At 36.5% G+C, this 23,914-nt stretch overlaps 1 protein-coding gene and 1 long non-coding RNA gene across 2 annotated transcripts in view; one reads left to right on the top strand and one right to left on the bottom strand.

The window, feature by feature from the left end:
• Positions 1 to 17,839, top strand: part of LOC149835864 (HNH endonuclease) — a 28,590-nt gene extending 10,751 nt beyond the window's left edge. The window contains exons 3-4 of the mRNA XM_090008795.1: positions 17,314 to 17,398; positions 17,530 to 17,839. Of these exons, the coding sequence (XP_089864921.1) occupies positions 17,314 to 17,398; positions 17,530 to 17,612 (168 nt within the window). The 3' untranslated portion in view covers positions 17,613 to 17,839. The remainder of the gene's footprint in view (positions 1 to 17,313; positions 17,399 to 17,529) is intronic.
• Positions 17,840 to 18,841: 1,002 nt separating this feature from the next.
• Positions 18,842 to 19,674, bottom strand: LOC149835863 (uncharacterized). Its single transcript, XR_016432661.1, has 3 exons — positions 19,479 to 19,674; positions 19,290 to 19,342; positions 18,842 to 19,194 (listed from the first exon to the last, which is right to left on the bottom strand). It is a non-coding gene; the product is annotated as an uncharacterized LOC149835863 (long non-coding RNA).
• Between the last annotated feature and the right edge of the window lie 4,240 nt (positions 19,675 to 23,914).

The raw sequence follows: 23,914 nt of genomic DNA, 5'->3' as shown, positions 1-23,914 counted from the left end.
TAGAAGACCTCCAACTCGTTTTGTCTCTTTTGATTCTTTTTCACCTCGATATAGGGCTTGTCTTAGTGCCATTCACTCTTATTTTGAACCAAGAAATTTTGAAGAAGCTAAAAAATGTATAGAATGGCAAGAAGCCATGCAAAGTGAACTTAATGCTCTTAAAAGGGCAAAAACTTGGGATTTCCAAACTCTACCTATAGGAAAGAAAACTATAGGCTGTCGATGGGTCTTTAAAGTTAAAACTAAGAGCGACGGTTCTCTAGAAAGGTATAAAGCTCGCTTAGTTGCAAAAGGGTATGGGCAAGAGTATGGAATTGATTACGAAGAAACCTTTGCCCCTGTAGCCCGAATGGTTACAGTTAGGTGTCTTATTACTATTGCATCTATTAAAAATTAGAACATTTTTCAAATGGATGTTAAAAATGCCTTCTTAAATGGTGATCTTAATGAAGAAGTGTATATGGATGCCCCACCAGGCATGATAATTCCTAAAGATAAAGTTCTTCATCTTCGAAAGGCCCCCTATGGTTTAAAGCAGGCCCCCAAAGCCTGGTATGATAGGTTTACCAGTGTAATGCTGAAAAATGGTTTTTCCTCATGTTATACTGACACTGCTTTGTTTACTAGAAAATCTAATGCAGGGATTGTAATTTTTTTGCTCTACGTTGATGATATGCTAATAATAGGTGATGATGTTCAAGGAGTCAAGGGTATTAAGTCCGTCTTGACTTCAAAATTTGAAATGTCAGACTTGGATTTTCTGACATATTTTCTTGGAATTGAGGTTGCCTACTCTCAACGAGGTTACTTTTTATCTCAATCTAAACTTGTTTGTGAGATTATTGACAGATCAGGGATTTCTGATGACAAAGTCTGCGAAACTCCTGAAGTCGTGGGATAAAAAATGAAGATTGACGACGGAGTTCCTCTAACTGATCCCACTCCTTACAGGCAGTTGGTAGGTTCTTTGATGTATCTTAGCATTACTCGACCTGATTTGTCTCATGCCATCCACATCGCCAGTCAGTTTCAGCACGCTCCCACAACCGTTCATATGAGTGTTGTTCTTCGCATCATCAGATACTTGAAGGAAATAGTGAATAAGAGAGTATTTCTATCTTCTTCTTCTGAATTAAAATTACTTGCTTATACTGACTCAGATTGGGGAGGTGATCCTAGTAACCGTCACTCCACCACTGGCTTTTGTGTTTTCTTAGGTGAGTCTTTGATCTCATGGCGATGTAAAAAGCAACAGAAGGTTTTCTTGTCATCCACTGAAGCCGAATATAGAGCCATGACATCTACCACCATGGAAATTGTATAGATTCGACGCCTTTTGGAAGATATGAGAGTACTTATCAGAGAACCAACCAAGCTATGCTGTGACAATAAAAGTGCAATCTATATTGCCAAGAATCACACCTTTCACGAGCGAATAAAGCACATCGAGATGGACTGCCATTATGTCAGGGAAGAATACTTGAAGAAGGTTATTGATCTACCATACGTGACGTCTGAGTATCAACTTGCGGACTTCTTCACAAAAGCTCTTTGTTTGCCCAGATTTCATTTCCTTCTTGGCAAACTTGCGGTTATCCTACCGTAAGTTTGAGGGGGGTGTTAAAATGTATCTCCAAAAACATTATTGTAAGTATATATATATATACTTATATAAATAGAGATGCGTATACATATATATCATATATGTATACGTATCTCTCTCTCTCTCTCTCTCTATATATATATATATATATATATATATATTCACCCAAAAAGGGCATTATTGTAATTTCCCATCTTGCGCATATTCCAATTGGAATATGTTGTAATTTTCTTTTTCTTTATTTTTGCATTTCTTTTTCATTTTTATTTTTTATATTTTTTGTCATAAAGGTGCATTGGGGGTCCCCCCAATAGAGTCGTTGGGAACCCCCCAACGGTCACAAATGTGACCGTTGAGGGCTCCCCAACGACTCCTTTGGGAGCCCCCTCTTGCACCTCATTTCTCTTGTATAAATAGGGGTGTTCCCCCTTCTTGTAAGCTTGAGAGTCTCAAGCATTTTGTTCTTTCTATAAAATACATGCCATAGTGCATGTTTATTATTTTTACGCTTTTGCGTACTTTGTTCAAGTGTTGTAAGAGTGCCTTCGTGCACATCTTTTCTAAAGTATTTGTGCTCGTATGCGTATTGTCTTGTCATAGACAATTTTACACCTCTAGATGTAGATGATTACATATATGACGAAGGAAAGATCTCACTTGCTCATATTCGGGGCGAAGACCATACAAGAATTAAAATAATTGCTCTTTCCATTTGTTGGCGCCTAAGCTCTACATCTTCAAAGACAACCCTTTTTGGCTCAAAAAGTGCCAACTCATTCCATAGAGCAGATAGGGCCCTTAAAAAGTCACGGGTACTCATGTCTCCTTGATTTGTAGTTCTTATATTTTCTTGAAAAAATATTGCTTTGCAAGATCTTTTTTGGGTATACATACCCTTCATAAATGACTATGTTTCATTGGCCTTTCTAAACATAGCAATGTTGGCATATATTTTTTTGTCAACATTATTCGTAAACCATACAAGATTTTTTGCATAGTTGCTCTCCCAATCCTCCACTTTGGATTGATACTCACTAATGGCTCCCGATCATCTCCTTCAAGAATTTTAATTTGTTGTCCTTCTTTCTTGGTGAGCAAAACTTGAGGTTCGGGAATAGTGCCCATCACATATCCTCAAAGCTTTTTACCTTTAAGATTATTCTGCATGACGGAAGCCCATATCATATAGTTTGTGCCATTTAGTTTGAAGGAAAGATTTATCTTTGAATCATGCTCCATTTTGAATGTGAAAAGGAAGAGTGAGATAAAGAAGTAAATATGAAAGAATACCTCTCTTTGAACCACTTCAATCACCACGAGCACACCAACACTTGATGGCCTTAAGTATGCAGAAATACAAAACAAGGTGAACATGCACTATTACAAGCCTAATATGGGATAATACACAAAGCACTAAATCACTACACAAGCACAAAGTGCATACAAGACTTCAAAGAGTCAAGAAGATCAACACAATCAATATAAAAATATATCTTTTATTGCACTTAAATGCTTAAGAGAAGCATTAATAAACATGGACAATAAGTCCCATATTTATAGAATACAAGAGAGAAGGGAGCTCCCAAATAGAGCTGTTGGGAGCTCACAACGGTCATAAATATCACCGTTGGGACTCCCAAGCTCTTTGGTTCAAAGGACCAAAGAGCCCCTTGCTTGATACAAAAAGACAAAAACATAAAAAATAAAGAAAAGTACAAAATTATCCCTAGTGGACAATACTTATTACAATGAAGGAAAAGACAAAAATGCCCCTAAAGGGCATTACGTATTACAAACAGTTTATAACATAATATATGTATATATATATACATATATTTTAACAACCATGATATGCAATAACATTGAGAAGCTTATTGGGATCACTTGTTCCATGATGTGCTGCTCCAGAATCAAAGAACCAAGCATTGTTTTGTCGTCCTTTTGTATTTGGCTGAAAATTAGCTCCACTAGCAAGCGACCATGCATGGGCATTAGCAGCCTAGGATTTACCTACCGAATTCTGCATCGACATATGCATGTCACTGAAATTAGTGATGAGAGCTTCTATATCATGTGAAGTGTACTGAGAAGGTGCATATGATGCGGACTGAGAAGGCGTATATGAAGCATAAGAGACTGTTTGGTTTGGTGTAGATTGGCCTCATAGGCGACCTTGGCTCCATAAGTCGTGGTCCATAGGAAGGAAAACCAGCAAGAGCTCTGAAACATGCAGGGATAGGCATTGTAGGCGGCCGATATGTGGAAACATATCACAAGTAGTAGTCAGGACTCGCACTAGAACTATGATTTCTATTAGGTCGGAGTAGGTGCTCCCTGATCTCCGTAACATTACTCTCTCTTTCTCTCTATTCAAATAACACCAACCAAAATGCCGAGAATGATCACTCACAAGAACCACAAAGGTTCATACACAATACCCAAAGAAGGGTATACAACAATAAGAAGAAAAAATATATTTTATTGATTGGAAATCACACTAAAGAAAAGCTTACATTATGAGGGGGCAAAGCCCCATATTTATACACAATAAGGATGACTAGAAGGAGGGAGTCATAGAGCTATTGGAAGCCCAACGTCTCTTTACCTTTTTTACTAAGTCAAACATTGACTAGTCAAAAAGATTATAAAGTAAAAAATAAAAACAAAAAGATCATATTCTAACTAAACTAACTTATGCTAACTAAACTAACAAAGATTCCTAGTTTATTAGATATAATTTAACACTCCCCCTCAAACTTATGGTTGGGAAACCGAAAGTTTGTCTAAGAGAAAGTGAAATCGAGGAGCAACGAGAGGTTTGGTAAAGAAGTCTGCCAGTTGATATTCGGAAGAAACATAGGGGAGATCAATGGTGCCGTGTAGAAATTCCTCTCATAAATAGTGAATCCATCTCGATGTGCTTGGTTCGTTCGTGGAATGTTCAGTTGTTGGCGATCTAAATAGAACTTTTGTTGTCGCAGCATAGTCGTGATGCTCCTGTACTCTGAACACCTATGTCATAAAGCAAGCGTCTTAGCCAAACTACTTCTATAGTGGTTGTGGCCATAGCTCTGTACTCGGCTTCAGTTTACGAGGGGGAGACTTTGTGTCGCTTCTTGCACATCCAAGAGATCAATGATTCACCTGAAAATACAAAAAAAAACAGTAGTTGAGTGTCGATCATTGGGATTATCTCCCCAGTTTGCATCAATATAAGCAATTAGATCTAAGGAGGAATAAGCAGACAAGAAAAGTCCTTGAAAAATAGAGGTTTTAATATATCTAATAATACGTAAAACAACTCCCATATGAACAGTGATAGGAGTATGCTGAAATTGGCTTGCTGAGTGAACGACATGCGCAATGTCAAGTCTTGTAATGGATAGATAAAACAATGCATTGATAAGTTGTCTGGAAGGTGTTGGATTCTCAAGTGGTTCTCCATCATCAATGTTCATTTTGATATTTACAACTTCGGGAGTGTCAACCTATTTTTCATCTGAGATACGAGACCTAGAGCAAATTTAAGTTGAGTTAGCAAATAGCCTTTAGAGGAATAAGCAACTTCTATACTAAGAAAGAATTTTAAAAAACCCAAATCACTCATTTCAAAGTGTATTTTAAGAAATTTTTTAATGTTGTCAACTCTTTGTTTATCATTTCCAGTGATGATTATGTCGTCTACATAGAGGAGAAAGATGATAATACCTGCATCAGAGTTCTTAACAAACAAAATTGTGCCAGTAAGATAAGATTGAAAACCAAAATCAAGCATAACTTGATTAAATTTGTCATACCAAACTTTTAGGGCTTGCTTAAGATCATACAAAGCCTTATTTAAACGAAGAGCTTTTCCTTTAGGAATATTAATACCAGGTGGTGGTTCCATATACACTTCTTTGGATAAGCTTCTATTGAGAAATGCATTCTTGACATCCATTTGATATATATGCCATTTCTTTATAGAGGCAAGAGGTACTAAGGTCCTAACTGTGGTCATTCTAGCGACTGGAGCAAAAGTCTCTTCATAGTCTATTCCATACTCTTGTGAATAGTCTTTGGCAACTAATAGGGCCTTAAACCTCTCAAGAGTGCCATTACTCTTGGTTTTAACCAGAGTTACAAGTCGAGGAAGCGGGAGCGGGAAACGAGGCACTTTCAAAAATTTAGGAAGTGGGGAAGCGTGGGACCACTTAGAAGAAAATTTTAAACCGTTTCAGAAGCGACCTGGGAAGCGAACCGGAAGCGAGGGGAAGTGAAAAAATGGGGAAGCGAGGGAGAAACGTGGGGGAAGCGTGCTTCCCATAAAAGGGAAGCACGCTTCCCATAAAAGGGGACGCTTCCCCTCATGCTTCGGAAGCGTGACGTTTCGCGCTTCTGAAGCGCGCTTCGGGGAAGCACACTTCTCCTTTTGCCTAGGCGCTTCCGATAACTCTGGTTTTAACTTTATACACCCATTGACAGTCTATAGGTTTTTTGTCTGGCAGAATATCTTGAATAGTCTAGGTATTTGCCTTTTTCAAGGCATTTAATTCTGATGTCATTGCTTCGACCCATTCAAAGAGTTCCTTTGCTGCAACATAGTTAGAAGGCTCTATGTAGGAGTGAATTAAGGCAATGTAGGCTTGATACTTCAGTGAAAAAGACTCATAGGACATGAATTTTTTGGGACTTTTAACACTGTAGATGATCTTATTGGTATTTGTTCTTGTTCTTTAGTATATTTTTTGAGAGCACATGGTTGTTTTGAATTACCCCGCCTAGAGTATTGAATGCAATCTTGATTATCATGAAATGGTTATGTACTTATTATGTCATTTTAATCTTCTTGAATTTCATTAATATCACCTTCATTAATCTTTGGAACTAAGTCCAATAAAAAAGAATACTCATTTATTTTCTTAGAGTTCTTACTCTCAAAAAAACTTTTCTTTTCCAAAAAAGATACATTTCTTGACACATAATTTTTTAGTTTTAGGATCAAAACATCTATGGCCTTTTTAGTGATTTGCATATCCTAAAAAAATACAAAGAATAGCGTGAGGAGAGAGTTTGTTACTTTTGTCAGAAAAAACAAAACATTTGCACCAAAAAACTCTTAACTTAGAATAATCTGAAATTTGTTTGAAAAGTTTTTCAACAGGAGATATATTGTTTAATGAAGAGGATGACATTCTGTTAATAAGATAAACTGCAATTAAGGTACATGATCTTTGATGTGCAATACCGTATATATTCAAATAATCTTTAAATTCTTTTGATAAAAACTCGCCCCCTGAATCGGTGCGAAAGATTGAAATCTCATTCTGAAATTGATTTTTGACTAGATTATGAAATATTTGAAAATATAAAAAAACTTTGGATTTATGCTTAAGAAAATAGATCCAAGTATGTCTTGTAAAGTCATCTACGAAAATTACATAATACATAAAAACTTTTGATATAACAGGTGCGGGTTCCCACACATCCGAATGTACTAACTCAAGTGGTAGAGAAGAGACAAAGGTTCTTTCTTGGAAAGGTAATTTCTTTATTTTACTAAGAATACATTTTTCACATGTAAAGGTTTCAAAATTATAAAAAAATTTCATCTTTGAAAAAAACTGGATCTTAGTTACTCTAGGATGGCCAAGTCTCTTGTGCCATAGATCCAAATCCATTTTCTGAACATTACAACATAATGTATTCTTGAGTATTTTAAAAAAAATCATGTAGTATAAGCCTCATTCTCTTTGACCTTCTCCAATAAGCTTTCCTGACTGGTGATCCTGCATTCGACAACCACGAGAGAAGGAAACATTACAACCATAGTTAGATAATTGAGAGACATATAAAAGATTTAGATTAAGTTTAAGAATATATCTAATTTATAGAATAAAGAATCTTTTTGAGTTTTGAGAAATATTTTCAAAATTTTCTATTCCTTTGATTTCAAGAGATGTTCCATCAGCGATAAACATTTGACCTATTTGAGTTATGACATTCGGATAACATATCAATGTTTGGTGTCATGAAAAGAGGCACCTGAGTCAAGAAGCCAAAGAGATTTACCGGGATCAGAGATACTGACGAAAGAGACTGCGGCTCCAGTGAATGAAGATGCTCCTTTGAGTAGAGGTTGAAGATGCTCCTTTGAGTAGAGGTTGAAGTGCCTCCACTAATTGTGTTAAGGACATGTTTCCAATGGATGGTTCACTTGATTCTTGTGGAGGTCCGACAGAGGCAACCTCTTTTTCATATGGTTTCTTCAATTTAAGACAATAAGTTTTCACATGTCCCAGTTCTCGGCAATAGTAACAAATGACTTTTCTTTTTTTAAATTTATTTCCTTATTTCTCATCATTTGTCCTCCCATAGTGTGGGGGTTTGTATGTACGAACATGGTTTCCCGGTCTAGATACGGCTAGAACCGAGTCATCATCACATTTGAAGATTCTCTTATTAAGCCTATTCTCTTCCATGCTTGATTCTTCTATTGTCTTCTATTGAATGAACATTTCCTTGATGAAGAAGAACATATTTGGTTGATTCGAAATTCTGATCTTAATCCACTAATAAATTGGAAGAAATGCTTCACATTTATTTGGTTTTGACAGAGCTCTATGTCTTGTGGACAATGCCACTTTGGTTCAAGGAGAGCCAACTCTTCCCATAATTCGGACAAGCTATTATAGTACTCTCTAATGCTCTTGGCCCCTTGAACTATATTTCAAACTTTGTCTTGTAAGTTGCACACATGTGCAATGTCTTTAAGAGAATATATTCTCTTAAGATAGTCCCAAGCATTGTTTGCATGTTCAAATTTTGCAAGACTTAAACATTTTTTGATATCGACACTACTTATAAGCTAAGACATAATCTTGGCATGTCCCATTCTCCATTCCTTTCATTTTTTTTCGTAAATGGCAATGGCTTTGTTTTTCTTAACGTCTTTAAGAGGTATTTCTTTCTCACCTTCTACCTTTATAAGGATTAGCTTAGGTTCCAAATCGGTTCCATCAACTAATCCCCACAACCCCTTTCCCAATATAAGGTGCTTCATAATTGAAGCCCAAGTAACATAGTTAGAATCATTGAGCTTAATGGATTTAACGGTGACATTATCGTTGTTCTCTTGTGACCTACTTTGTACAGTTGTGTCTAAAGCCTGTTTTGCTTTGGTTGAGTCATTATGTAAGAGTTAAGTCACTTGTAACTTTCTCCGGGCCACCCTTGTACTTTGGTTCAGGTTTTAATACCCTGAAGGGTTAGCTCATAGATCTGAACTGTAATGAGCCTTCGGGCAAAATAGTGAATGAATGCAAATACGTTGAGCTTTCTTTGTTCATCCTGTGATTACCTTCAAGTGATTGCAATTTCTCTCCCTCTCTTCTCTTTCGCTTTCTTGCACTCTCTATACTTAAAGTTTTCGCAGCGGCAAGCGAGCGACCAGATAGGTTTGCGGCGGTAAGGAAGGATCATCGCGCCGCACTGGCCTGTTGAAGAAATAGGCCCATGACAAGTGTTACTAGAGCCCATTCTCGAGCTGGGGAAGGGACTCCAGAGTCGGTGTCGAGAGACGCGCCGACAAGACACGATTTGTGAGCAAGACATCATGGCGCCCCAATACAACTTGCGCTAAGACCGAGGAGATGGGTTCACCTTGGGACCAAGAGCAAATGGCCAAGACTATCACTAGACTGGTGGCTGATGTGACTTCACATGATGAAGCGATTTCACGGGCATTGGAGTCGTTCAGAGGACTGGACGATGATGTAATAAGCCTGCGAGAGCAGATGAACTTGCTGATAAGGCAGGTTACGTCGCTGACTACGACAATAACCGCCCTGCAGACTGAAGTAGGAGAACTTCAATTGAAGAACCGCACATTGTAGCGGGCAGTGACCCTAAATGGTGGAAATGGTGATAGGCCATCGAAGATAGATGTGCCAAGGCCAGTAAAGTTCAATGGTTCCAGAGACAGCAAGGCCATAGAAAATTTTTTGTTCCAGATGGAAGACTATCTGGATATTCAGAACGTATTAGCCGAGAACCTCAGGGTGAAGGCTGCAGCAGCTCTGCTCGATGGAGATGCTATAGCCTGATGGAGAAGGAAACATAGCGACATGGAAAGAGGGCATTGCGTCATTGATACTTTTGAGGCCTTCAAAACTGAGCTACGAAACTACTTTATGCCGCAAAATGTACAACGCCAAGCATATCAGATGGTGTCGGAATGTACAACGCCAAACTACTTTATGCCGCAGACCATAAACACGGTCAGAAGCTGTGTAGTGAAAAGCATACCAATTAGCAAAAAACTCATGTACTTAGAAGTCATTGCGAATGGAAAGTCTACTATGGTAATGGTAGACTCCGGGGCCACACATAACTTTGTCTCGCGGGAAGAGGCAAAGCAGTTGGGTTTGAAGCCCATGACAAAGTAGAGGACCATCAAGACGGTTAACTCTGAGGCCAAGCCCATCCTTGGTGAAGCAAGGGATGTGGCTATCCAAATTGAGAGTTGGGTCGGCAAAGCCAACTTCTCAGTGGTGTTCCTGGATGATTTTCGGTCATAACATGACTAAATCTGTCATACCAGGCTTTTGGTGCCTGTTTGAGACCATAAAGAGCCTTCTCAAGATAAAGAGTTTTGCCCTTGAGGATAAAAATACTAGGCGGAGCGTCTATGTAGACTTCTTTAACAAGACTCTCATTTAAGAAAGCGTTTTTGACATTCATTTGAAATATATGTCATTTTTTTATAGAAGCCAAAGCAATTAAAGTTTTAACAGTGATCATACGGGCCACAGGGACAAAGGTTTCTTCGTAGTCAATTTTATACTCTTGAGCATAAACTTTGGCTACGAGTCACGCCTTATATCTTTCCAGGGTCCCATTGCTTTTTGTTTTGACTTTGTAGATCCATTTACAGCCTATAGGTTTCTTTCCAAGAGGAAGATCTTGAATGGACCAAGTGTTAGCCTTTTCTAATGCATCCAATTCCGTTTTCATGGCTTCAACCCATTCTTCTTAATTTTTGGCTTCAGAATAGAAGGAAGGTTCAACATAAGATTGGATTAATGCATGGGCTGCCCTATACTAGGGTGAAAAAGAGTCATAAGAAATAAATTTGTCGGGAAGTCTAGAAATTCTAGAAGTCCTTCGAGGGGGAACTTCAGAAAACCTTTCTAACGCACATGGAGGGGGTTGCTCTCCAACTCTTCGTCTTGAATATTGCAGACCAACATCACTACTGGTTTGGTCTTTGCTATCAGTTTAAAAGATAATAGGGCCTTGATCATTGCCAAAGTTACATTCAAAATCATCTTCATCAAATTTTGAAGTTAAATCAATTAAAAAAGAATATTCAGTAATATCCTTAGATTTTTCACTTTCAAAAGAACTTTCTTTTTCTAGAAAAGACACATTTCTTGATACATATAATTTGTCATTTTGAAGATCATAGCACTGGTAGCCTTTTTTATTTTCAGCATATCCTAAAAAGGCACATGGGATTGCACGAGGGGAGAATTTATCATTTTTGTTTGTAAATACAAAACACTTGCAATAAAAAACTCTCAATCTAGAGTAGTTTGGTGCTAAAACATAAAGTTTTTCAATTAGAGATATATTTTTTAAAGAAGAAGATGACATTCTATTGATGAGATAGGTGGTAGTTAGAGTTGCTTCAGCCCAAAACCCTTTTGGAACTTGACTTGCAATTAGCAAAGTCCGAGTAGTTTCCATAATGTGGCGATGCTTGCATTCTGCAAGACCATTTTGTTGAGCGGTGTGTAGGTATGATTGTTGATGAGTAATGCCATATAGATTAAGATAGTTTTTAAATTCTCCGGACATAAATTCTTTTTTTGAATCGGTGCGAAAAATAGAGATATTACTTTGAAATTTGTTTGTAGCCATCTTATGAAATATTTGAAAGTGAGCAAAAACTTCATATTTATGTTTAAGAAAATAAATCCAAGTGTGTCTAGAAAAATCATCAACAAAGATGACATAATATGCATAGCCGCCTTTAGAGATAACTGTTGCGAGTCCTCAAACATCCGAATGTATTAACTCAAGAGGTTTTGTAGAGACACAGGTTCTACTAGAAAAATGTAATCTTTTCATTTTACCAAGAATGCAGTCTTTATAAACAAAATTTTTAGGATTACAAAATTTTCTCAAACTTGAGAAATATTGGATTTTAGACATATGAGGAAGGCCAAGTCTTTTGTGCCATTAACTCTGTTTCCAATTTCTGAACATTTAGACAAAAAACATTCTTTGGTAGTTCCAAAAAATCCATGTAATATAGTCTTTCTTCTCTATGGCCTTCCCCAATCAGCTTTCCTGACTGACGATCCTGTATCCAGCAACCATCAGAAGATAAGGATATATTACATCCATAATCAGAAATTTGTGAAACAGATAAAAGATTCAAATTCAATTTTGAGATATATCTAACTTCAGGAATACAAAAACTTTTGGATTTTTGAGAACTTTCAAAACATCCTACTCTTTTTATTTCAAGAGACATTCCATCTACTGTAAAAACCTTTGATATACTTGAGTTATTTTTAAGACATTCAGATAAGCATTTAACATTTGGGGTCATATGAAATGAAGCACCAGAATCTAAAAGCTAAGGAAGGTTACCTGGACCTAAAACAGATGCAACTGCCGCTCCAGTTGAGGCTTCAGTTGAAGAGGATACCCCTTTGAGAAGAGGTTGAAGAATCTCCATTAGTTGAGCCATGAAAACTGGTGCATCTTGATCTTTAGACTCAATTTCAACAGATGCAACCCTCTTCTCGTCTCTCCTTTTTAGCTTTGGGCATTGAGGCCTATAATGTCCCAGTTCATGACAGTGGTGGCAAATAACTTTTCTTTTATCAAACTCTCCATTTTGTCTCCCGAAATGAGGTGGCCTATAAGAGCGAGTATGATTCCTTGGTCTAGATACAGCTAGAACGGAATCATCAGATTTTGGAGTACTCTTTCTAAGACGATTTTCCTCCATTGTTGATTCTTCAATAGTGTCCACAATAGTGAAAATTTTTTCACGATGAAGGAGGGCCGATGTGGTGGATTCAAACTCCGGCCTTAACTCATTTACAACTGATAAAAGTGTTGGATATCGAGTTGCTTTTGGCGAAGCTCGATATCCTCGGCACAATGCCATTTTCGCTCTAAAAGAGCCAATTCTTCCCAAAGTTCGGATAACTCATTATAATATTCACGAATGGATTTGTCACTTTGAGTCATTGTCCGAACTTTCGCTTGAAGATTGCACACATGCGCAATATCTTTAATGGAATACATATTTCTAAGGTATTTTCATGCCTTATCGGCATGTTCAAACTTAGCAAGGCTAGAATATTTTTTAATGTTTACGCTATAAATAAGCCATGACATTATTTTAGCATGTCCCATCCTCCATTCTTTCCATTTCTTTTCGTAAGAGGCTAGAGCCTTGATTTTCTCCTCTTCCGTTAACGGAACTTCCTTATCACCCTCTTTCTTGGTGGGGGATAGCTTGGGTTCCGAATCGGAACCATCCACGATTCTCCATAAACCTTTTCCTTATATGTGGTGCTTCATGATTGAAGCCCACGTTACATAGTTTGTGTCATTCAATTTCATGGGTATGATGGTGACTTTATCATTGTCATCCATCGTTTACAAGGGTGTGAAGTAGAAAAGAAATACAATACAATGTCGTTAAAGTCCTTCAAATGAATCCTCTTGTAGCCGATCGTGAAGTGGTAAAACACTCTTCCGGCAAGTGATAAAACACTTCTCTCCAAGTGACGAGACACTTTTTGTAAGAACAAGTTGATAACACACCTTTGCACAAGAAGCACGAAAATCGAGGCAAAACCTTTTCAAGATCTAATAATTCTGTTGTTTTGATACCATGTAATGAAATGGTGCTCTTCCAAGAAAGCACTAGAATCGCACAAGTGAAGTGTCTAAAAGACACTCTAAGCAAAACCCACAAAAGGGTAAATATGGAAAAAGACAATAAAGAAGGAATTTATTCATAAAAATGAAATGCTTAAAAAGCATTCGAGAGAGTGCATTTACATAAGGGGCTGCAACCCTATTTATACAAGAGCAAGAGGGAGAGCTCCTTACAAGAGCAAGAGGGAGAGCTCATAAGGAGCTCTCCCTTCTAGTCGTTGGACTAGTCCAACGGCTAGAATTCTAGCCGTTAGACTAGTTTCAACAACTAGAAGTTTGGTCAAGTTCCAATTGGAACTTGACCAAATTCTATTATCTAGTTCTAATCGAACTAGATAATAAAACAAAAAGAAAAAAATAAAAGAAAACAAAAAAATATTATATACAAAAATATATAATAATAATAATATTATTATATATATGTATTTTACATTTTAACATAGTAGACATCAAAAATTTGTGTCATATGATACCTTTTCTCTAGACCTCAAAAATTTGTGTCATATGGTACCTTCTCTCCAAATTATAGAACTTGTCTAATGATGATCCATTCCTATCACGAGCCTTCCAACTTCAAAGAAGCTAAGCAACATTTACATTAGATAGATATTATGAAACTAGAATTAGAAGCACTCAATAAAGCTAACACTTGAAAAATCGTAAGTCTTCCTTTTGGAATAAAGGATATTGTGTGTAGATGAGTTTATAAAGTCAAACCTAAAAGTGCTGGGTCATTAAAAAGATATAAAGTTAGCTTAGTTGTTAAGGAGTATGCGAAAGAATATAAAATTGATTATGAGGAGACTTTTGCTCTGGTTTCTAGGATGACTAGTGTAAGAACCTTAATAGCCTTGGCATCTATCAAACAATGGCCTATCTACCAATTAGATGTCAAAAATGCCTTTTTAAATGCAAATTTTTGTAAAGAAGTCTATATTGGATCATCTACCAGGTCTTGAGATAGGGAAAGAAAAAACTCTTAAGCTTAATAAAGCTCTTTATGAAATTAAACAAGCTCCAAAATCTTAGTATGACTGATTTAGTAAAGTGGTTCTTGATAGTGGATTTACTTCTTATTATACTGATATTACTCTTTTTGTGAAGAATCTAGGGGATCACATAACTATCTTGCTATTGTATGTTGATGATGTGATCATCATTGGGGATGATAAAAGGGGCATTGAATCTATTAAAGATGTTCTTAAAAATAATTTTGACATGTCTGACCTTGGATTTCTAAGGTATTTTTTGGGTATTGAAGTTGCATATTGTCCCAGAGGATATGTTTTTTTCCCAAATGAAGCTTGCATAAGATATTATTACTAAGTCTGAATTAATTGACAAAAAAAAGGTGAAGACTCGAGAAGTAATAAATGCTAAGATAAGAGTCAATGATGAAACCTCTTTAGAAGATCCCACTCTTTATCGTCAATTGATTAGATCCCTAACACATTTATCTATTATCAGGCCATACATTGTTCATCACAATGCAAGTCAGTTTCAAAATGCTCTTACTACTGTTTACATGGCTACTGTAATGCAAATTATCAGATATATGAAGAAAACAATAACAAAAGGACTATTTTATCTTCTTTTTCATTACCAAATTTAATTACTTATATTGACTCTGATTGAGGTGGGAACCCTAATGATCGTATTTCTACTACTGGTTATTGTGTTTTTCTTGAGAAATCATTAATTTCTTGGAGATGTAAAAAACAACGAAAGGTATTACTATCTTCCATCGAAGTTGAGTATAGGGCGATGACTACAACTACAACTGAACTTGCCTGGTTGAGAAGTTTGTTCAAAGATATGAGAGTCATATCTCTATTCCTTCGAAACTATGCTGATACAATAAAAGTGTATTGCTAGTAATCATACATTCCATGAACGAACAAAGCACATTGAGATGAACTGTCATTATGTTCGCGATGAATTTTTGCGGGGCACTATTCAACTACCATATGTCACTTCAAAATATAAGCTTGCAGGTTTTTTACCAAAGCTTTGCCATCCCCTTGGTTTGCATTTCTTCTAAGCAAACTTTCGGTGATCTCACCATCAGTTTGAGGGAGGGTATTAAAATATATGGTCATTATATATATATATATATATATATATATATATATATATATATATATATATATGTGTGTGTGTGTGTGTGTGTGTGTGTGTGTGTGTGTGTGTGTGTGTTTACATATATATGTATATATATTCTTCACTTTATGTCTTTTGTAATGCCCACTAGGGGCAATTTAGTCTTTTTCTCATGTAAATGGACATGTCCACTAGGGAAATTTTTGTATTTTCTTTATTTTATTTTTTATTTTCTTTTTCCATTTAGTTAAGGGGTCAAATGGCCCTCCCTTGGGACTCTCCCCAGCGACTCTTTTGGGAGGCCCCCCTTGGTCCCCATGAGGTGTATAAATAGGGGCCTTTGCCCCTTCATTCTTAATGCTTTCTTAAGCATTTTCAATATAATATTTGTTATATTTTAAACTCTTTATCTCTCACATTGTGTGTGTGGTGCCTAGCCCTTTGTGGCTTATTGTATTTCGCCCATTAGTGGCTTTTTGTTGTAAGTGCTTGTGCATTACTTGTAGTCACTTTGTGACATTGTGCTTTGCACTAGTGTTTCATTACAACAAGTGCCATGACATTTTTAAGACATGATGACCTACTTGAAACCATGATGAAAATCTTCATATTTTTCACTTTACACCTGGATCCTTCATATTCCTTAACCTGTTGCTAGCCATTTGTATGTAGCTAGGGTTTACCCTTTGTTAGATCTATGATGGTAAGGCTACTTTTCATATTTAAGATTCAAAACTAGGGAACATTGTGCCCAGTGCCTAGCGAAATATGGATTGCAACTCATATGTGATCTGTTATGCAAAATGCAACCATCATACTTGTGTTTGAAGAGGTGTCAATTTACTGATAAGAGAGCAATTATAATTTGGTGTCATTTCTTTCAAACAAGCAGTTGGTTATGGTAAAGCACTCTAGGAAAGTCTGCTGGAAACACCCTGCAGATTTGAGCGAGTGAGAAGCTGGAACAGCTTTGCTTCTTTTGATTTGTTTAAAATTGAATGAACTTAAGATATGGTTTTTGTGAAGTTAACTGCTGATTATGAGTGTCAATTCTGCAGTTATGCATGATTGAGCTTTGGAGGACCCTTTGTTGACTAAACCATTGACTAAATTAATTGGTTTATTTTTGGTCCTTAAAATCTAGGGAAGCTTTGCCATTACTCCTGGATAGAGGCATGAAAGACTTAAGAACTATAATCATAAAATACTTTAGGACTTTCCAAAAAGGAATCACAAGCAGATTATTCTTTTGCTCTCTTGCATAACTCCCATCTAGTGGCTTGGGTTTAAAGCTGCACATAGTGTGAGAATATTGACCTAACCTCCACACTAAATTTCCAAATTTCTGAAAATGCAAAGTACTTGGTCACTTTTATGAGTCGAATTTTGCTGAGCTCCTTGGAAATACCTGTGGTGTTGCATTTGGAGAGAGAGAGAGTCATTTTTTTTATTGTTTTACTTTGCTGATTATTAGTGGTTCTGATAATTATGACACCGTAACAACTAACCAATGGAATTAATTTTTAGGTTCATTTCTCAGTTGAGTGTTATATAACATTGCTTTTCTCATCCACTTGTCTTTGCCACGTGTTACTTGTACTGAAATGAAAAGTCCAACTAATTATCCAGTATTCTTGGTTATACTTTTCCCTTTTCACCAGGCATCAGTAAATCGAGCAAAGGGGGCTAAGACAGAAATATCCAATGCAGATCTCATTCAGAAGAGTGCTTACTGCAGAGTCTCAGGTACTTTAAACTTTTGACAGTATTTTCTGTGGACACCAATTGCGTTTTTTAACCGTCATTCATGTCTTTCATTCTTTCTTTTTTTCTCTTCTTTAATAAACACTTCGGAACTTGAACAATAACCACTTCAGGCCGTGACATGGATGTGATAGAACTCTCTGCTTATGGAAATGTTCGTCGGGGCCAAGATACGGAAGGCTGTAGAATTCAGTGAAGCAGGATGAAAATTTGTTACATGTACTTGTGTTTGAAAGTGATCATTCATAGACTGACATAATTTACCTTTATGTGAGAGTTGGTCATCACTTGATTCTCCCAGTCTTGGCCACCCACTGAAGGATTGAATTGTTTACGTCACACGTCACTGTAAAGATTTTTTTTTGAATTTCATCCTCTTAATTGGGGAAAGCTCTCTTACAATTCAACTTTAGTAATCTGGGATTTCATTTTTCTGGGACGGGTTTCTTAATTTTCATAGATTTGTAGTGCCTAGTAAAGGTCTGTGATATTACTTGTTTTGAAAGTTTGTCCATGATGATGTGTCGATTATCTTGAGATTCACAAGTAGGGCCACTATTTAAATTGAATAATGAACTAGATAGTGCTTGTTAATGTGTCGGTCACTCCCGGACTAGTTGCCATTTTTACTCGTAAAAACAGCCAGATTGCTCGTAAAAAGTCTTTGGACGTGTAGTTAATTTGAATTGGGCCCCAAGAACTATGCACCTAACCCTTGAGATGCACCTGTAAGTCTCAAGATATGCAGACAAAGGCTTCCACGTTTCTTCCTTTCACTCCTGCTACTTTTGACCTTTTTTTATAGACAAAACCAGGATAATGGAAAGTATTTTATAAGGCTTCTAAATGGTGTCCCCCAAATGACAGGATTTCTAAAGGTGACTACATCCCAATAACTTTGTGCCTAATGTTAAATGAAAAAAGAAAAAATGAAGTTGGTTGTGCTAGTGTTAAAACATATGATCATTTTCCGTTTGAACGTAAAGCCATTCAGGCATTGCTGGAAAAGTTTTAACAGTAACGAGGAACGTGTAAACTTATTTGCACTCTGAGGGCAGTGCATAAGGAAAAAACTGGGCATTAAAAGGGTCCTCTGTAATATTGAAGCACATCCACTGCTGCTGTTGTGTTGCAAGGAGCATCATAATGCTGTCTGTGAATGTTGGGCTTTTCATTCATCACGGTGCGCACGTTAGTTGTGAAGGGTTTTATAACCTGTGACAGGCTCACCGCTCACGGGTGATTCCCAATTATTTTTCAGCCACTAGTGTTGTGTCCGCCTCAATATTATACAAGAAACAACAGATCCAACAAACAAATTTGTTCAGTAATAAATACGAAACCGTTTTTCCAACACCCATGAGAGAGAGAGAGAGAGAGAGAGAGAGAGAGAGAGAGAGAGAGAGAGAGAGAGAGAGAGAGAGATTGAAAACAAACTCAGATGTCTATCAGAAAGCAAAAGCCACAACCAAACTAAATCCATCTTCCAGAACAAAATTCAACCCCTTATTATATGTAACAGTATTAGGAGGGTATATGGTTGGTAAGAAGCAGCAAAGAGAAAGCGCGCAGGATGAGCCAACGGTTATGTATTTCCACCTGTTTTATTTGTGTCTTGGAGAGGGAGGTGGGGAGGACATAAAGGCCCTATTTCTTGGGTTGGTGTTGGCCCCTGGATCTGCATAATCTTCCATTGCAGAACTGATCAGCTCACGCCTTCCCAGCTGCCCTGCTTCCTCATACAAATCCACTCCCACCAATTCCGGCTGCTGAACTTCCTACAAAGCTCGGCGAAAGAGGTAGGTCATTTGCCTGCTGATGAAATTAAAGCATAGAACCAGACCTACCCAGATAACAGGAACTGGGGACTCACCTTTGTTAGATGGGATGAAGTTCTCTTGAATTTCATCTCCTGTCTTCCGTTCCCTGAATAGCCAAACAGACGCCAACAGATCACAGAAACCGTCAGGAAAATAATAGAGAAGGAAAGACGGCAAAAGACGAGAGAATTCCCAAGCTTTGATTGAGAAGCAAAACAAGGAAAATGAACAAAAGAACAGACCTCGTGCAGCACAGAGGACCAACAGTGACAACATGACCAGAGAGAAGAGAATATAAGATCGACCCATAACTTCCTTTGGGTTTCTCTGAAATGGGTACCTCTCAGAGTTTGATAGTGAAACATGCAGACGGGACTCTCCGGCTTTTACCTGCAGAAAGAAGGCGGCTCCTCTACAACAGACACACATCTTTCTTGCTTGCTTGCAGCGATAAGAATGAAATTTCCGTTGAATATTTATATCTCCATGGTTAGGCGCACCAGCCAAAAGGCCCTTTTGCTGACGCTTTATTGTACCGCTCACCCATCACATGCACATTGCGATTCGTATAGGAACGTGTCCGCGGTTTATAAAAAAAACAATCTTTTATTAAAGTCAAACAGTTTCTTTATTGTTCAACACTTATGCTTCTGAATAATCTGCATTTCAAAATTCTATATAATAGTCACCTATATATATAATTCAAACACATTTAAAATTCAAAATTTATTTCAATTAATATATATATATATATATATATATATATATATATATATATATATTCAATCTTAAATTCAAACACATTTAAAACTTTATTTCAACAAAGTGCCACCTGTTATATACAAAATTCAATATTTAATTCAAACACATTTTGAACTCATTTCAATGTAGTCACATGTTATATATACAATCCAATTTTCATTTTAAACATATTTCAAACTTCAATTCAATAAAGTGTCACCTGTTATATATATAATTCAATTTTCATTTCAAACACATATAAAACACACATGCATATACAATTCAAATTAGTTAAACAATGCTAAACAATAATTAAATTACTTCATTTACAATAATATACATAACAAAGTTTAATGTTATTTGTATTTTATAAAACAATCCAAAAATATGCAATCACTGCTCATATTGCTTAAAGTGCGACAATAACTCCTTGTTGACCTTATCCATGTTTTCCATAAGGCCAACTTGACTTTGTAGCATGACTCTGTTTACTTTAAGTAACTCCCTTAGCATGCCAACTTCTTATCTTAAAAGGGTCACCTCTACATCCACACCAGTAGCACTTTTCCTTGCATGCTTCAGACTCCTTGCCCCAACTTTCTCCTCCATGAATAAGTCGACGATGTCTTTCTCATTGTCATACCAATCTTCAAGTTTGAATTCAAACAACATCAGGTAATCCTTCTTCTGATCTTTGAATGTGTCATGAACGATTTTGCTTACTACACCAGGGTGATAGGGCAGTTGTTGAACAAAACCAAATTGTCGGATCACTCAGTTGGCTAGTTAGCGCTCAACTTCATTTATGTTGTGTAACCAAATATCCCTCCTCGCGAGGCCCTTCACTGCCATAAGCACATCCTATTTATTTTCATTCACCATGTCTACATAGGGGTACCACATCAACTATGATAACATTTCATTCATGGTTAGTCCTATATCGCATTATAGCAAAAATATAAGAAATCATTTCAAGAATACTTACATGTGTCTTGGTCATCTTGCATAATTTTATAATGTAAGTTTTTCTGTTAATATGAAGATCCAACTCTCTTCGATCATACCTACCATCATCGTTGTGTGACTGTCTTTATATTATAATACGAGAAAATTCAAGAAAAATATCACGTCTTACGGGCATTTCAATGAATATGTGCTCCCATATCAAGACATGCAAAAATCAATATAAGGATTAATACAAATCAACATACAATATAGTACATCAATAAATTTTATATAATGTTTGAGTACAAATCAAAAGCTAAGAAAAAATGAAAGAATGAATACCTCTAACACCAATATTTTAATGATGTTTTTTCTTCCATTCCTACACTCATTTAAACTTGTATATAGATGTGCAAGTGTGGCAACTTCCCATACATACTCATCGACGCTATCCAGTGAGTACAACTTTTTTAAGTATGATTTATGAATCATTTTTGCACCAGTGTCGATGAATAAACATGTGTCAAAAAGTAGAAAAAAAAACTCTCACTTTCATGTCCAGACTATAAATGCCTTTCCTTACAAAACTGGGTAGCTTCACACTTGAACTCTTTAAAATGGTAGGGTCATAACGACTCCTCAACCATCCTAACTTGAGTCTATCACCTTCGAATACATCCGTCCTTGCCTCTAGGAGCACTTGACCCAAGTGCTTAAAATCTTTCCATCGACGTTAAGTCACAAGCTTTCATGTCACTTAAATCTGGTGATTCATGCCACGTCCTCCAATGTAATGGCCATCTCAATGCTTTCAAACTGAAATGTGTTTGTTGATAGATTGTAGAACTGAACAACGAACTATAGGAGAATGTGACAGTGTGATCTCTAAGAATTTTCATAAATGCATCTAATCTAGTCAATCCTTCGTATTCTCGTTCAGTGATCAGAACCATATGTGTGCTCAAAACCAGTAGAATCAGTGCATGTAGGATACTGGACCCTCTGAATTTTCTCCATGTGGATCCTGCATACACAAACCAATATAACATTTTAAAGATTGAAATAGAATATTCAATCTACTTGTCTGTAACATAAAAGCATGCTTGCACACATATAAATGAAGAAAAGTACCCCTAAATGAGCATCAAACCTTGTTGGCCGCTGCGACTTCTTCTTTAGAGCATGCACTATCTCCGATACTTGGGGAGAAGGAACCACCTGTGCACTCTCCAACCCAGCCTCACTCTCCTCCATGGTTGCCTAATCTTTTGGGTCCTCACTCTCTTTCAACTTTGGGCCCCTACTCTTCTCTACTCTCCAACCCACCTTCACATCTTCCCTTTGTTGAGGTAGATCCTTCACCTTTGTATATGATGTTTATCTTTTATTCCCCACTATACCTTTGTCATTATAAGTGACTGCATCTCTAGATTGATCTAGTTGGAGATTGAGGTTAGCAACAACCTCATGGTGAGCTAATGACTCAAACTTCTTCAACAATGGGTTCCCCTTTCCCTCGTTCGATGCTTTCATGATGAGAGAATATTTTGGCCGTAATCTCATCAACTTTTTTTGCAACTTAAACCATATCTTTAGGCTATTATAAAATTGCTAGTTGTTGTTTTGTTGAAAGTGTTAGCAACTGCTAGGTTGAGCGAAGATTTCTACAATCCAGCTTGGTGAGGGTGTCTTTTATATGCATTACATTTGACACCTGAATTTTTGGCCACAGAGCAGGCTCCCTCTCTACCTAGTGGGCAAGCTTATTGTATATTTTAGTTATGGCCCATTGCGTAAGGATCACTGAGTACTTTAGGTTGTGGATGTGAAGTACTCTTACTCTTTGGCAATCATATTATAGGATGCATGTTTTTTCTTCTTCTTTGGTGTCATATTGCAATACTCAAATTTTTTGCAATAACAAAAATGCAGAATAGTCAACTGAAAATGTCAGACAAATAATATTCAAACTTCTGACAATGCAAAAAAAAACTTGCCACTAACGTGCAAATGTAAGTAACAAAGTGACAAACAAACAATGTTTTCAAGTATAACCAAATCGAGGATAAAGGCGTACTAATGCTTAAGGAAACAAAGTGACAAAAAAACATTCATATGCAAATATGAGAAACAAACGAAAAAAACAGATTACAATGGATAATATGCATGCAAAGATAACTTGAAACCATGCAAAATCACTGAGTCCTACCAATATTTCATCTTTTTATATGCTCTTTATCTCTCTCTCTATCTTAACACAATTCTAGCGTGAATGAAACACTAAGTGGCACAAAAATTCTTTAATAAAAAATTGAACAATAAAAAAATAAAAAATTTCATTCATTCATTCTTTAACCAATGTGTAGAAAATGACCTTAACAAAAGTTAAAAAAAACTTATTCACTCGTGGAAAACAACCTTATCAATAAAACTCGACCTATAAAGTGTTGTCAATGTGTGTTTCATTAAAAATATTCATCGAAAATAATTGCCAGAGATTTTGTCGAGAAGCAAGAGGTTAGGGGACTACAAGAACCCTAGGTTATGCAAAAATAACCTTGGGTTGTGTATAAAAGGTTTTAAGAAACAAAATGTCACTTTTAATGCTTGTAAAATTCTCACTCTAAAAAAGAATTTTGCATCACCTCATGCGAAACTTTGTGATTTCTACAAACCTTTCAAAAAGTTTGCACATTTTAGAAATTTTATGACCACCAACTTGAAACTTTTGACAAAATTTGCACTATAAACACCTATATATACAGGTAAATTTGTACACAAACAAAATCTGAAATCGCTTAAAGTCGACAACATGCAAAAGTCTGATACCACAAATTTTTTATGAATTTCGCATTGAAAGTAAACTTTCGTAATAACAATCACAAAACTTTTGACAAAATTTGCACTCTAATTGCCTATATATACACAAAAAAATTTCCACTACAACAAAATTTTGCATTGCTATAAGTTGACAAAATGTGAAAGTCAGTGA

This window comes from Nuphar pumila, chromosome 6 (assembly GCF_984573655.1).
Source record: "Nuphar pumila chromosome 6, dmNupPumi1.hap1.1, whole genome shotgun sequence".
Taxonomy (NCBI): domain Eukaryota; kingdom Viridiplantae; phylum Streptophyta; class Magnoliopsida; order Nymphaeales; family Nymphaeaceae; genus Nuphar; species Nuphar pumila.
This window is presented reverse-complemented; position numbering and strand designations above follow the sequence as displayed.